This window comes from Bicyclus anynana, chromosome 3 (genome assembly GCF_947172395.1).
Source record: "Bicyclus anynana chromosome 3, ilBicAnyn1.1, whole genome shotgun sequence".
Lineage (NCBI taxonomy): Eukaryota > Metazoa > Arthropoda > Insecta > Lepidoptera > Nymphalidae > Bicyclus > Bicyclus anynana.
In genome coordinates, this window is record NC_069085.1 from 12072208 (window position 1) to 12085988 (window position 13781).

At 35.4% G+C, this 13781-nt stretch overlaps 1 protein-coding gene across 1 annotated transcript in view; it reads left to right on the forward strand.

Moving 5' to 3' along the window:
- LOC112056757 (long-chain fatty acid transport protein 4) overlaps positions 1-13285 on the forward strand; it is a 30786-nt gene extending 17501 nt beyond the window's left edge. Inside the window, exons 7-12 of the mRNA XM_024097235.2 lie at positions 2194-2275; positions 5041-5171; positions 5761-5911; positions 6786-6943; positions 7500-7653; positions 9970-13285. Of these exons, the coding sequence (XP_023953003.1) occupies positions 2194-2275; positions 5041-5171; positions 5761-5911; positions 6786-6943; positions 7500-7653; positions 9970-10130 (837 nt within the window). The 3' untranslated portion in view covers positions 10131-13285. The remainder of the gene's footprint in view (positions 1-2193; positions 2276-5040; positions 5172-5760; positions 5912-6785; positions 6944-7499; positions 7654-9969) is intronic.
- The last annotated feature ends 496 nt before the right edge of the window (positions 13286-13781 follow it).

Here is a 13781-nt window from a genome sequence, read left to right on the forward strand (position 1 = left end):
TGAGTGAATCAGTCCGAGTGAGTTAGAGAACCCACGTCGGGGTGATGTTAGATATCGGGGACTTCGTCTTCGCCGCCGAAGACGCTGTGTAGCTTGTGTTTGTGTTGCTTTGAAGCATTGTCGGTTGTCATGCCATAATTTATAGCCTCAATAGCACAACGGTAAGTGCGGTCGGACTCGACACTGAGGGGTGGTGGTTCGATCCCCGCCCCGTTGGTCTATTGTCGTACCCACTCCTAACACAATCTTTCCCGACTAATTAATTGGAGGGGAATGGGAATATTGGTCACATTTAAAAAGATATGGCAAATATTCTTAAAAAAATGTCATCGTCTGGATCGTGAAGGATAAAATATGTAGGTATAAATATTTATGTACGCATCAATAATGTTTCTTCACCCGTCCAAGCTACGTGCCCTGTCACCACTCACCGTGCTTTATACTGAAAGAGGTGAACGTAATAAGTACGCGCATGCTTCTTTAAACCAAGTATTATATCCGGTTTTATAGGTGGTTAACTTTTTAGCACTGCAGCATATTAAAATACCGGTTCTTTATTGCAACGACGTACTTTTGAGTTTTTATTTCAACTGCAATTGCCTAATTTAAGCACATACACAATGGTATACGACAGTCATATATTTAAATTTAAGTTGTTATAAACAATTGCTTAGAATTTACTATGTGGTTTCCTACACAATTATTCGTGGGTATTGTATATAGAAACACTTCAGTGGCAAATACTTTGTTGTAAAATATTGAAATATTTATATAAACCTCCAGATGTCCACGTGAATTTCTGTAATTTACTATACAGGGTGTTGCGGAGTATTTTCCATAACTTCAAGGTGTTGACTAGTCCAGTTATAGGAACTGCATAACAATTTATTTTTTTACTAAAAATAACTTTTTATGTTTTCATACAAAGTAATTAAAATAATTCCTAATAATCTTACACACGCCTTTATCTATCCTTTGCATTTTAAAATACGTAATCGTAGTGGTAAGACTGTCGATATCGACATGATATTGAAACTGGCACTCCGCACTTCACTAGTAAGCTACTTCATGATATTTATTAATGATTAACTTTGGGGACACATAATAATTTTTATTTACAAAAGAAATATTTTTTACTTTGAAAATATTCATTTTAAAACACATGTCATGTTCCTTAGACAGTTTTAATTAATTTTCCTTAAAGAATATAACCCTAGAGTTATGGGAAATACTCCCGACCAGGACCTGTATAACTTGTAACTTTGGTCCTTATAACCGATTACGAAGAAACAATGCCTGCAAATTAATCTACCTGTGAAAATCGCATGCAAACCCGTTGGTAAACAGTAAATAAATTTATAATGTGTTTTTGGCTTTTGCTACTGTTTTTAATCACCTCAATATTTTTGGTAATTTTATTCAAATTACAGATATCCGGATTCTATTTATATTACAATACGTATAGATTACTTTGCAACATCGTAGTAGTGTACTAATTACTGGTTTACTGTGTTTTTAAATGACCAATATCGTGAAGTAGGTAGGTAATCGATTGTTCCGTTTATTTATCTGTATTTCGTAACCTTTAGTTTTGGGGCACCGATCCATTTCCATAAATCAGACTTTTAAAGTGTAATTACCACCTGATCCGTCAAACTTTTCGCTGCCATATAAATTTCTTTTATACAAAAATACTAAAATTTCGATAAAAAAAATGAAAGAAAGAAGAAGAAAGAAAGAAAATATATTTATTACTACAATGATTGGTGAGTCTGCCATATTGGATTTGTAATGACGTTTCTTAGCTAGTCATGTATTGTCATCAGAACTCAGAGCGTGTGCAAAATTTCATCCTAAACGAAGACCGGGGAAGTGGGTCAAATTAAGATTCCAAGATTTTCTTACATACTTACATAGTTACAGTGAAGCTAATATAAAGCGTGTATAAATATTTTACGACTTATTCTAAATTCTACCAGATATATACTCGTACAATCCGTCGAACCGTTTGTTGTGTGTGCGTTCACTAACACCGTCACTAGATTTGATTTATTAAAAGACATGGAACTTGCATAATTGTCAGAGAGTATTAAATGCCACAATTGTTTTCGCTAGTCATCCATCTTTTAATTATTTATTGAAACTATTTCAATTAATACAATATATTAATGCAATATTTTTTTAAAATTACAGATTTGGACAGAGTTTGTTACAAGATTTAACATCAAATATGTCACGGAGTTTTACGGTGCAACGGAAGGCAATGCCAATATAGGTAAGGCAACATTTTATTACAATACATACAAATATCAAAAAATTACAGACTAAAAAAAATTATAATATTGTACAACCTACCAAATAAGAAATTCATTAAAATCGGTCGAGCCTTTTAGCTGGTGTGTGACCACAAACACCGTGTCACGAAGTTTTTATATACATAAACATATATACTTAGATACATATTCGATTACGTTACAAGGACACATTATAGATTAAAGTTAAAAGTTAAATTTTGTCTGTCAAAAGTATATAAAGCATGAGAAATAATAATATAATATACGTGTAGTCCGAAGATTCTATTGTTAATTTTATTACAGGAAGAAGGTAACTGCATTGTAGTTTAATATTAAATTAAGAATAGTCAGTTTTAACAAACTGAGAATTCATTGAATTAACACTCTAGTGGTCATTTTAAAAACATATACAATGTCACAGTATTGTATAAATTGTCATTGAAATAAATGAATTTTGATATTTTTTTTATTTTGATTAATTTATGCATTTGACCTTACGTACCAAAATATGGAGATATTTTTACAAAATGTCTTTCTGGTTGCTCCGGTTTAGATATTGAGCGAATACCGCATAGAGATACTCGTACATGTGTACTGTAAAGATCTGGTGTTGACCTGAAATTGAGCTGTTATTATTTTAATTAATGAGTTCTACTTCATTTGGGGCCACTGGCCAGTGGACGACGTTATTTTTGAGAAGAGATAAAGACAAAAATATCGAAAATAACGCTCCCTGTTTCACTGCGATGCGATTGAACGAAAAGGAGAGAGCGATATGTTAGACTTCGCTGCTATTGGATGGACACTTCTTTGACTCGTCTTGAGTTGTCGTAGTTGTTTAAGAAAGAGTCAAACAATCAATCAAGCGATAATTTAAGGAGTTTCAGGCTATTTTTTTTTATAATCTGCTCATGTTTTTTTTTTTTTTATTCTTTACAAGTTAGCTCTTGACTACAATCCCACCTGATGGTAAGTGATGATGCAGTCTAAGATGGAAGCGGGCTAACTTGTTAGGAGAAGGATGAAAACCCACACGCCTTTCGGTTTCTACACGGCTTCGTACCGGAACGCTAAATCGCTTGGCGGTACGTCTTTGCCGGTAGGGTGGTAACTAGCCACGGCCGAAGCCTCCCACCAGCCAGACCTGGACAAATTAAGAAAATCTGCCCAGCCGGGGATCGAACCCAGGACCTCCGTCTTGTAAATCCACCGCGCATACCACTGCGCCACGTTTTGATATCTCTCTATTTGCATATCTTTCTGGGCATTCTAATGCCCCTCAAAAGAGTCAATCTTAACGATTAGTATGACTGATTGTATATTCATATAGATTCATGTATAATGTATATTCTCCTTCTCAGGTTGATTAGTTTAATTAATATTTAGGGAGTTTATTTAAGCATATATAACAAGTAGTTACCAAAATAAAAAATAAACAAACATTCACTGCTAAGGTGTATTCACCTAACTTGCGAGTTATTTGCGACTGTCATAGGCTATATTATCCCCGTCTGTATTAATATATTCTCCCGTAATGTATATTCTCCTCCTCATGAAGGTTAGATTAATTAAGCTTTGTCCGTCTCCGTTATAACAAGTAGTAACCAAAATAAAGTAGAAACATTTACTGCTGAGGTGTATTCACCTAATTTGCAAGTTGCGTAGAACATTTTATCATGACAAAGCATGTAGTACGCTATCTACGTACGGTGCTGTTTGAATACAAATGACAGTACAGTTGGGAACGTCACTGTCACTCGGTGACGGTGACATTGACCGATATAATTATAATCGAAAGGTCAGCGCAGACCACGCGAATAATGCCCAAAGCCCTTTGTCACCTTGAATATAAATTTTAATTTTAAATCTATAAATCTACTAGCAGACACCCGCGACTTCGTCCGCGTCAGTTTTTGCAAATCCCGTGGGAACCATTGATTTTTTCAGAATGAAAATGAGTAGCCTATGTGTTAATCCAGGGTCCATCTATCTTTGTTTCAAATTTCAGCCAAATCGGTTCAGTAGTTCGGCGTTAAAGTGTAACAAACAACCATACAATTTTTTTTTATCTTTTTTTTTAGATTTTTCGCTGAGCTTCGCTTCAATTTAAACTTAATTATACTACACTAACACAGCTATATAAATTCTTATTCATAGAACGGCAGTGGATCAAATTATAGACTGCAATCCATACAAACTTTCGCGTTTATAATATTAAGTAGGATATACATCAATAATATCTATGCTCTATATTATATTGCTATAGATAAAGAGTTAAATTTTGAGGTGTTGTAAGGGGTACTCTCTGGTTCTACTGAATCGATTTTGAAAATTCTTTTGCCACTAGAAAGTCACGTTATTTATCACTGTCACTATATTTATTTATATTTTATCCCCGTATTCTCATGGAAACGGGAACTACGCGGGTGAAACCGCGGGGTATGGCCTAGTCATTTATAATGTTTAAATTGAGTAGGCTCATCCCGTCCGTGTTTAAACACGTTACGAGCGACGAGATTTATTTTCCTTATAAATGCCGTTTAATATTTTTTTTTTTTATTTTTATTTTATCTACATGTTTACTTTTTATTATTTCTCTAATATTCATCTCTAATATGGTTATCAATACCATACACATATATACAGTCTCTTGTCAGAATGAGAGGGGGGGGGGGGACGATTAAAATACTACCCACATAATAACATTTTTATACGATTAATGTATGTTTATTTGTTTGTTTTATAGCTAACACGGACGGCACGCCGGGCGCCATTGGTTTCGTGTCACGCATCTTCCCGAAGATATATCCCATTGCCATCATCAAAGTGGATCAGGAAACTGGGGAACCTGTTAGAGATTCCCGGGGACTTTGTCAGGTAATTAAAAAATGATGAATGATGATGCAGTCTAAGATAAAAGCGGGCTTACTTCGAAGTAGTACAATTTTATTCTATCTATACCTCTGACGGTTTCTACGCGGCATCGTACCGGAACGCTAAATCGCACGGTGGTTCGTCTTTGCCAGACCAAAAGCCAATTTTGAAAATATAAATTCTTAGACTGATCCGAGTTGGGAATAGAACCCTCTCTGGTCGTCAAAGTGTTGATCAGAGACCAAGGCGCGTTTGAAAACTTTAATATTAAGTTTTCGACTTTACTTACCACCATTTAATCATGGCGTAACTTGACGTTTCAAAAGTTTTTGTAGACTAACCCTAATTGAAATAAATAAATCCTCGATAAATGGGCTATATAACACTGAAATTTCAAATCCGTGTGAGATATCCCCTCAAGTAGTACCTGAAATTAACGCGTTCATCAAAACAAACAAACAAACTCTTCAGCTTTATAATATTAGTAAAGATTGTAAGTGATGTTGTCAAATATTACTTTTTGTTTACGACTTAAATCTACACTGATAATCATGTTGTAAATAAGCCTATATTGTCTACGTTTTCATTGCAGTTGGCACAAGTGAACGAGCCCGGCGTCTTCATAGGCAAAATTTCATCTAACAACCCCACCCGTGAATACCTGGGCTATGTCGATAAAAACGCGTCAGAGAAGAAGATCGTTAGAAACGTCTTCACACACGGAGACTCAGCTTTTATCTCAGGTATATGCTGGTTTTTGACATTTATACATAGATCTCCATTAAAAAGTGGATGCATAATCAGCGACCAAAAAACGTCCCCACTCAATGAGAGCTAAACACAACTTCTTGGCACTCAATTCAAGTAGCCGCATTTGTAAATTAAATCTTAAACTCAATCCTTAAGGTTTAATTTGCTCTGAATTTGGGATTTTATTGAATATATATAACTATTTAAATTTTTAATAATTTCTTTACCAATAATTCTAAAACTGTCAAAGCAGTTGGCCAGTTTTTAAGTGAAATTTTCTACATGATTGTGGGTCCTTGTATTATAAGAGGTCAATGTATTTATAGCACACAGTTAGCCTACGATAAAAGTATTCTTCGATAATTAGAATACTGGGTTATAAGATCGTAAACTTGAGATACTATCTCGTAAAATGGTGCCCTGTTTATTTTTCTGTTTTAGTGTGTCCTGTCATAGTGATCGTAAACGCCAAAGTATTGCTAATTTAGTTCACTTATTGCAGTTATTTTAATTTTTACATGAAATTACAGTATTTCGTGAAAGTTAAATGGGACCAAAGTATACTCTTTCAAACGAAAAATATTTTTCAAAATTGATTAATAAATGACGATGTTATGAGGTAATTAACCCATATCCGGCTCACTGCTGAGCTCCAGTCTCCTCTCAGAATGAGAGGGATTAGGCCAATAGTCCACCACGTTGGCCCAATGCGGATTGGCAGACTTCACACGCAGAAAATTAAGATAATTCTCTGGTATGCAGGTTTCCTCACGATGTTTTCCTTAACCGTTTGAGACACGTGATATTTAATTTCTCTGATAATAAATTTATTTATATACTACTTATACGGTAATACTTTGTCCCCAGGCGACATTCTAGTCGCGGACGAGTTTGGCTACCTGTACTTCCGCGACCGCACCGGCGACACGTTCCGCTGGCGCGGCGAGAACGTCAGCACCAGCGAGGTGGAGGCGCTCGTGTCCAACATCGCCGACCAACGGGACGCCGTCGTCTATGGCGTACTGGTGAGAGTTGGCACATTATAATTTCGGCTTTAAAATACACAAAGACACTGTGACTTGAGACTACTTGTAAAAAACAACATTGTATAAATGTATTAGGCCAGCGGTTCCCGTTCTTTTGACTTTGGAACCCTTTTTGTTTCACCATTTTTCAGCGGAACCCTAGCTTAAGAAAGAAGTAAACTAAAGACGGAAAACTCTTGCGTCTCGTCGCGTGTGGTAGCGCGCCAGAAGCATATCGGTTTCCTAAATAGTGCCATGGAATTTTGGAATGCAATATTTTAAAACAATTTAATTGAAAATGAATAATAAATTACGTCAATTAATATTATCACAATTGAAACGATTTACAATATGGAAGTCTTGAATTGAACACCATTTGGGTACCACTGTATTAGGCAAATCATTCATTCATTCATTGGTCTGTTTATAAGTTCCATTTTTTTATTTTTAAAAATTGGTTTCATCTTTCTTGTTTACACACAGTTTCGTCATATTTTAAAAATCTACAAATGTTGATGTTCTATAAGCGGCTGTATGTATTTTTGTTATAAATTAGGTGCCAAATATAGAAGGGCGAGCGGGCATGTGCGGTATCGTGGACAGTGACGGCTCTCTAGATCTGGACGCGTTGGCCGAAGGTCTGGCGCGGGACCTGCCGGCTTACGCGCGCCCCGTGTTCCTGAGGGTCATGACTAGTGTCGACATGACAGGTGACTATAAATCTCATAATATTTCATGATTTATGCAGATTCCAATTTCGAGAAAGCGGTGAACCGCCGAATCCATCTCGGCTAGGCAGTATTCTGGATACTCCGCTATATCTTTTCGTCCGAAATTCTTCAGTGCCTGAAGACAAGTCTTCGAACAGTGCGTGTTACCAGTGATACCTATGGTTCCGAGACTTGATCACTAACTATGGGCCTCATAAAAAAGCTCAGTCACACAGAGAATGACAGAACGAGCTATGCTAGGAGTATTTCTGCGTGATCGAATCCCCAAGGAATAGATGTCTTTGAACTATGTGGCCTGCCCTTTGCCACTTCAGTTTTGCGACTGCTGAGGTATGTCAGTGACTTTGATTCGTCTGATTCGATCTCGCAGAGAAAATCCTACCATCACCCACTGAGTGACTTTGAGCCTTCTAATGAGGTTTATAGTTAGCGACCAAGTCTCTGATTCGTAGGTCATCATTGGCAACACGCACTGTTCCTAGTGGTTTGTCTTCAGGCACTGAGGAAAGTGCGTGCGTTAAATGTTGCCAGGTTTACTTGTCGAGGTTGCAGGGAGCCTCTGGATGCTGACGGCTCGAGACCGTTGTGTTTGGAAATACATGCAAGAGGCCTATGTCCAGCTGTGGACGTCCATCAAGTCATAATATAAATATAATAATGATGATGCATTTATCATATATGTATTTACGAGTATCTTACATATTTTCCTTTAAAAATTCCGTCTGTAGGAATAAGATGTGTCAAAGACAAATCTCGTGACGAGAGATGGACATATTGCCGACCTTTGAAAGACATATTGCTGAATTCAACAATGGGGATGATGACTAGGTTTGAATATATTGATTTTTACGATACATTCGGGCAAATAAGGTCAATGTTAACTGATTTATACATATAAAGCAAAGATTGTCTGGATATTTGCAAAATAAATAAGATTATAAAATTTCGAAATCTATTAATTTTTTTTTATCGTAATTAGATGAAAATTCATACAGTTTTAGCTTCCTTACATTAAATGTGACATTTTTCTATAAATGAACTATAAACATAAACGCACAAATAACAAAGATATTAGTAATTTTGTTTGAACGCCCATACAAACCTAACGATCAGTGAGCCAACGACGTCACTAAATCGTGCCATTTTGTATGGAGATTTTACAGGGAGGGATGTTTTACAGGGATCCGCGGCAGCGCTGCAAATCTGACCCTTTAAATCTCTGTAGCTCCGAAAGTAATGATCGCAGATACCCTGTTACTTTTACAAATTTGCCATACTATTAGTATACTCTTAATTTATATACAATTTAAAAAACTGTCATCATCCATATTGTAAATTATAATAGTAAATGTTTTTATTACGGCAACTGTTGAATTTATTACCGTCTTTTCAGAGCAGAACCTGCCTTTCAAACCGGTGGTAGAATTTTACAAATAGTCAATCTTGGCGGTTTAAAATTGCCTGTAAATTAATTATTGGTTGACAATATAAAATCTTTCTCGTGACGACATATCTTTTGATTGTTTTATAACATAGTTGTAGACTTGCAACTCTAGTTATACTCTTTTAATACGGATAATCAAGATGTTTGCAACTTTGCAATAAGGCAATAAACTCAATCAAAGCTTTCTGATGTTTCGGTTTTCTCGAATGTTAGTACCTCGTTTGAGATACATTGTGACGGCCTCCGTGGCGCAGTGGTATGCGCGGTGGATTTACAAGACGGAGGTCCTGGGTTCGATCCCCGGCTGGGCAGATTGAGATTTTCTTAATTTGTCCGGGTCTGGCTGGTGGGAGGCTTCGGCCGTGGCTAGTTACCACCCTACCGGCAAAGACGTACCGCCAAGCGATTTAGCGTTCCGGTACGATGCCGTGTAGAAACCGAAAGGGGTGTGGATTTTCATCCTCCTCCTAACAAGTTAGCCCGTTTCCATCTTAGACTGCATCATCACTTACCATCAGGTGAGATTGTAGTCAAGGGCTAACTTGTAAAGAATAATAAAAAAAAAAACATTGTTTGTTTTAATTCTATATTTTACAATTGTGCACGTAAACGCTATCTCAATTCTAAGTTGCATTTTGCCTGATCTCTTTGGTTTTTTTGTCTATGAAAAGACACTGTGACTTGAGACTATTTGTAAACAACATTGTATAAATGTATTAGGTAAATAAATTCATTCATATATTCATTGGTCTGTTTAAAAGTTACATTTATTTATTTTTAAAAATTGGTTACATCTTTCTTGTTCATTATTCTTTGAATAATTATTTTATTAAGTTCATAAATATCTTCAGGTACGTTTAAAATGAAGAAGACTGACTTGCAGAGGGAAGGCTTCGACCCGAGCTTGGTGAAGAGCGACAAGCTTTACTATTTGGATCTGAAAAAAGGCAAATATCTTCCACTAGGGCCGGAGGAATTCGAAAAAATTACCAATGGACAAATAAGATTGTGATCACTTTACTTTACATACTCAAGTGTTATTTTGTATATTAGGTTTTTCTTCCTTTGAAATTTAAAGGTCTGGTAACTTTATTTGCTTATATATTTAATACTCGTCAATTTTGTGATTATTTCGCTGATGTAAGTAAATATTTGGTCTAAATTAACTTGAATAAAGTAATATATATTTATAGCGGCCAGTAATGCATGTGTTTAAACATATCAATTAATTGAGATACCTTGTTAATCAACAATATTCTGTGTGTGTATTCGCTTTACTAATCTGAATATTAGATCTGACCTTGAAAGTTATTTTAAGTGATTTAACATTAAAACATTATTTATTTATAGATTTTATGAAGAAATTGATCTGTTTAAGCTGTGGACACATTAAGAAAAGCTTTGCGGCTAATTGTTTTATCTCCATTATATTTTATGTGTTGTGTTGTTAACAAACAATAAATGACACACTTTAATCCAGTCGACAGGTATGTACTTTTCGACCTGGATGACGACATAATCACAGACCTTTTTGGTAACATAACCAACCTTGGCAAAGCTTCTTCGCTGGCGAAGACAATGTCCCCAAATTCTTGCGAGTTCCAGACGTAGATTCCAACCATGGTCACGAAGGCGTTAGACTGATTTGACTTCATTATCAGTCTAAAGTCCTTCTAACCTGAGGTTCGAGTAGCGTAGGACACAAACATACAGAACAGATGTCCCAACTCCCGTTTTCTACATTTTTATAGCCCAATGCAAATGGACAGTCACAAAATAAAATGTCGGCGGCTGTTAGCCTAATTTACTATCCAATGTGCAATTTGGCGTTAGGTACTCGTAGCTAAGTTAGCTTAATTTACCATCCAATGTGTTATTTGGCGTTAGATAGCTGAGTTAGCCTAATTTACCATTCAATGTAAAATTTGACGTTAGATAGCTGAGTTAGCCTAGTTTTCCATCCAATGTGCAATTTGGCGTTAGACACTCGTAGCTGAGTTAGCCTAATTTACCATCCTATGAGCGATTTGGCGTTAGATAGCTTAAATAGCCTAGTTTACTATCCAATGTGCAATTTGGCGTTTGGTAGCTGAGTTAGCCTAATTTACCATCTAATATGGTACGGCACGAGCCGTGATAGCCCAGTGGATATGACCTCTGCCTCCGATTCTGGAGGGCGTAGGTTCGAATCCGGTCCGGGACATGTACCTCCAACTTTTCAGTTGTGTGCATTTTAAGAAATTAAATATCACGTGCCTCAAACGGTGAAGGAAAACATCGTGAGGAAACCTGCATACCAGAGAATTTCTTAATTATCTGCGTGTGTGAAGTCTGCCAATCCGCATTGGGCCAGCGTGGTGGACTATTGGCCTAACCCCTCTCATTCTGAGAGGAGACTCGAGCTCAGCAGTGAGCCGTATATGGGTTGATAACGTAACGTAACGTGCATTTTGGCGTTAGATAGCTGATAACTGTTATTTGTCCAATGAATCTATAACCTTACTGTAACTGTAAACTTTTAAACGACTTAAATCAACGAACGACGAAAAATGGGGTTTGAGTTGAATAAATGTCTATATTTACGATTAAGTCCGGCATTTAAAAGTATTTCGTCGCTACATTATGCGCTATACGCTTTGCAACGGAAAACATTCTGTTATAAAAACTATAGTTAGTCTAATTTATTTGCGATACATCGCACTGATGCATTGCTCTTGTGTGTCAGAATTAAAAAATAATAGGCAGTCTCTTGTAAAGTTTTGGACTATGTAATACTATATTAAGTAGGTGGTAGGAGATACTTCCCAATTTGTGATACGTTTTTGTATGTATTGAATAGTACTCGAATAAATCGATCTATTTTACAAATAAAGTGTCTGTATTTTTCTATTGCATTTATATTCTTATTATGTTCATGTTGTAAATGTGGAATATGAATTGAATATGTATAAAAATTTACTACTGTCAAATAGAAAAATATTTGTAATTATTATGATCGTAATTTGTACCTAGACTGCTATCACATACCATGATAAGTGTTTTAATGAAGTAATTTCAGTTTATGTATTTTTTTATTATATCACTACAACAATATCCTGAAATAGTGAGGACATAAAACTTAGTATGGATTACTCGGACTTATATAATTCACCTAGATGCCGCGTGATTGTGATTATTTTAAAAAATTTCTTTTTCTGCTACTTAGGTAATTCCATGAACACTATTAAAAAATATGTACTATTATAAAACAAACCCGGTCTTCTATTATTACATAAGACCGTCATTATATTTAATAAAAAAAATATGTTTATTTCTTGAAATAATACCTGTATAATAACTTTAAAACTTGTACACCTATTTTTACTTAATTCTAAGTCACAAAATGTTATATATTCTGTATATAAATTTACAAAAAAAATAGGAATCTCGCTGGATGAAATGTTTGTATATAGTTGAGATAAAAGTAAACTTTGTACCTATTGTATAACTAAACTCAGTTTGTATCATCTTTTTCTTACTACATATATTATAATTAAATGTAAAAGGCCACCTCAGTAGCGTAACTACAGGCAGCACAAAAGCTCAAAGCAAAGAGCCCTTACTATAAATTCCAAATGGGCCCTAGATCAATGATAATTTTATACTTTAGATCGGTTACGTCCCTACAAAATCACCGTAAAAAGTGATCCTTTTAATAGGCTTCAACACTGAGCGCACACATGCACAATTTTGTCTTAAATTCTATTAAATATTGATGAATATATAGATTTTACACTTCTGAACACACAACTCGACATTGTAGACGATATTTAGGTTTTATTTGTTTAAATAACGTTCGTTGTTGACCAAAACTAACATTGAGTTGACTATAAATTTCCTCTTTTGAGCGCCTCATTTGTCATGCGCTAGTAACACATCTAACAGTATTTAACATCATTGCCCTATTACGCCACTGGGACACCTTATTTAATAACTTGCCGTTGGAAAAGCAATATAAGTGTAAAGTGTAAATGTTTGTTGATTGTTATTATCATTCCAGTCTCAAATTTTAAGACTGACGTGATTGTTTTATCTGATTTGTTTGTTTAGGGTTTACTTAATAGATATTAAGTATAAGGTAATGGGTAACATTGCTTAATGACTATTTAGTAAAGATAACTTTTAAAACCAGTTCTTTAATTTCTCCCTTTTCTAAAATACCTACCTACCATTTTTATGAGCTGATATCGATATTATGAGTATAGTTTCGAATTCATGCGTAGATCACACGCACGTCGCTAGTTTGATAGATAAAATGGATGTATTTCCATTATATTCTTGTGTAAACTAGAAAATTTAGATCATTTATCTGCTCTCTAGAATCTTTACATACTATATAAAATATATCTTCCTAAGCTTCAGAGTATTCACAACTATAAGTTGCATAAACAACTACCTACCTTTATACAAATCCCTAAAAGTAGCCGATGCATCGTTGACTTGCTTGACCATTAATAACTTGCGATTTTCATTGACGGTGGTGATCACTTAGCAGGAAGTGACGGCTTGCCCGTTTGAGCGCAATTTATATAAAAAAAAATATTTGTGTGCGCCATGTGCTCGATATTCTCCGTATCTGGGTCACTAATGTGTCGGTCATGATAATAAATAAATGACTCACAAC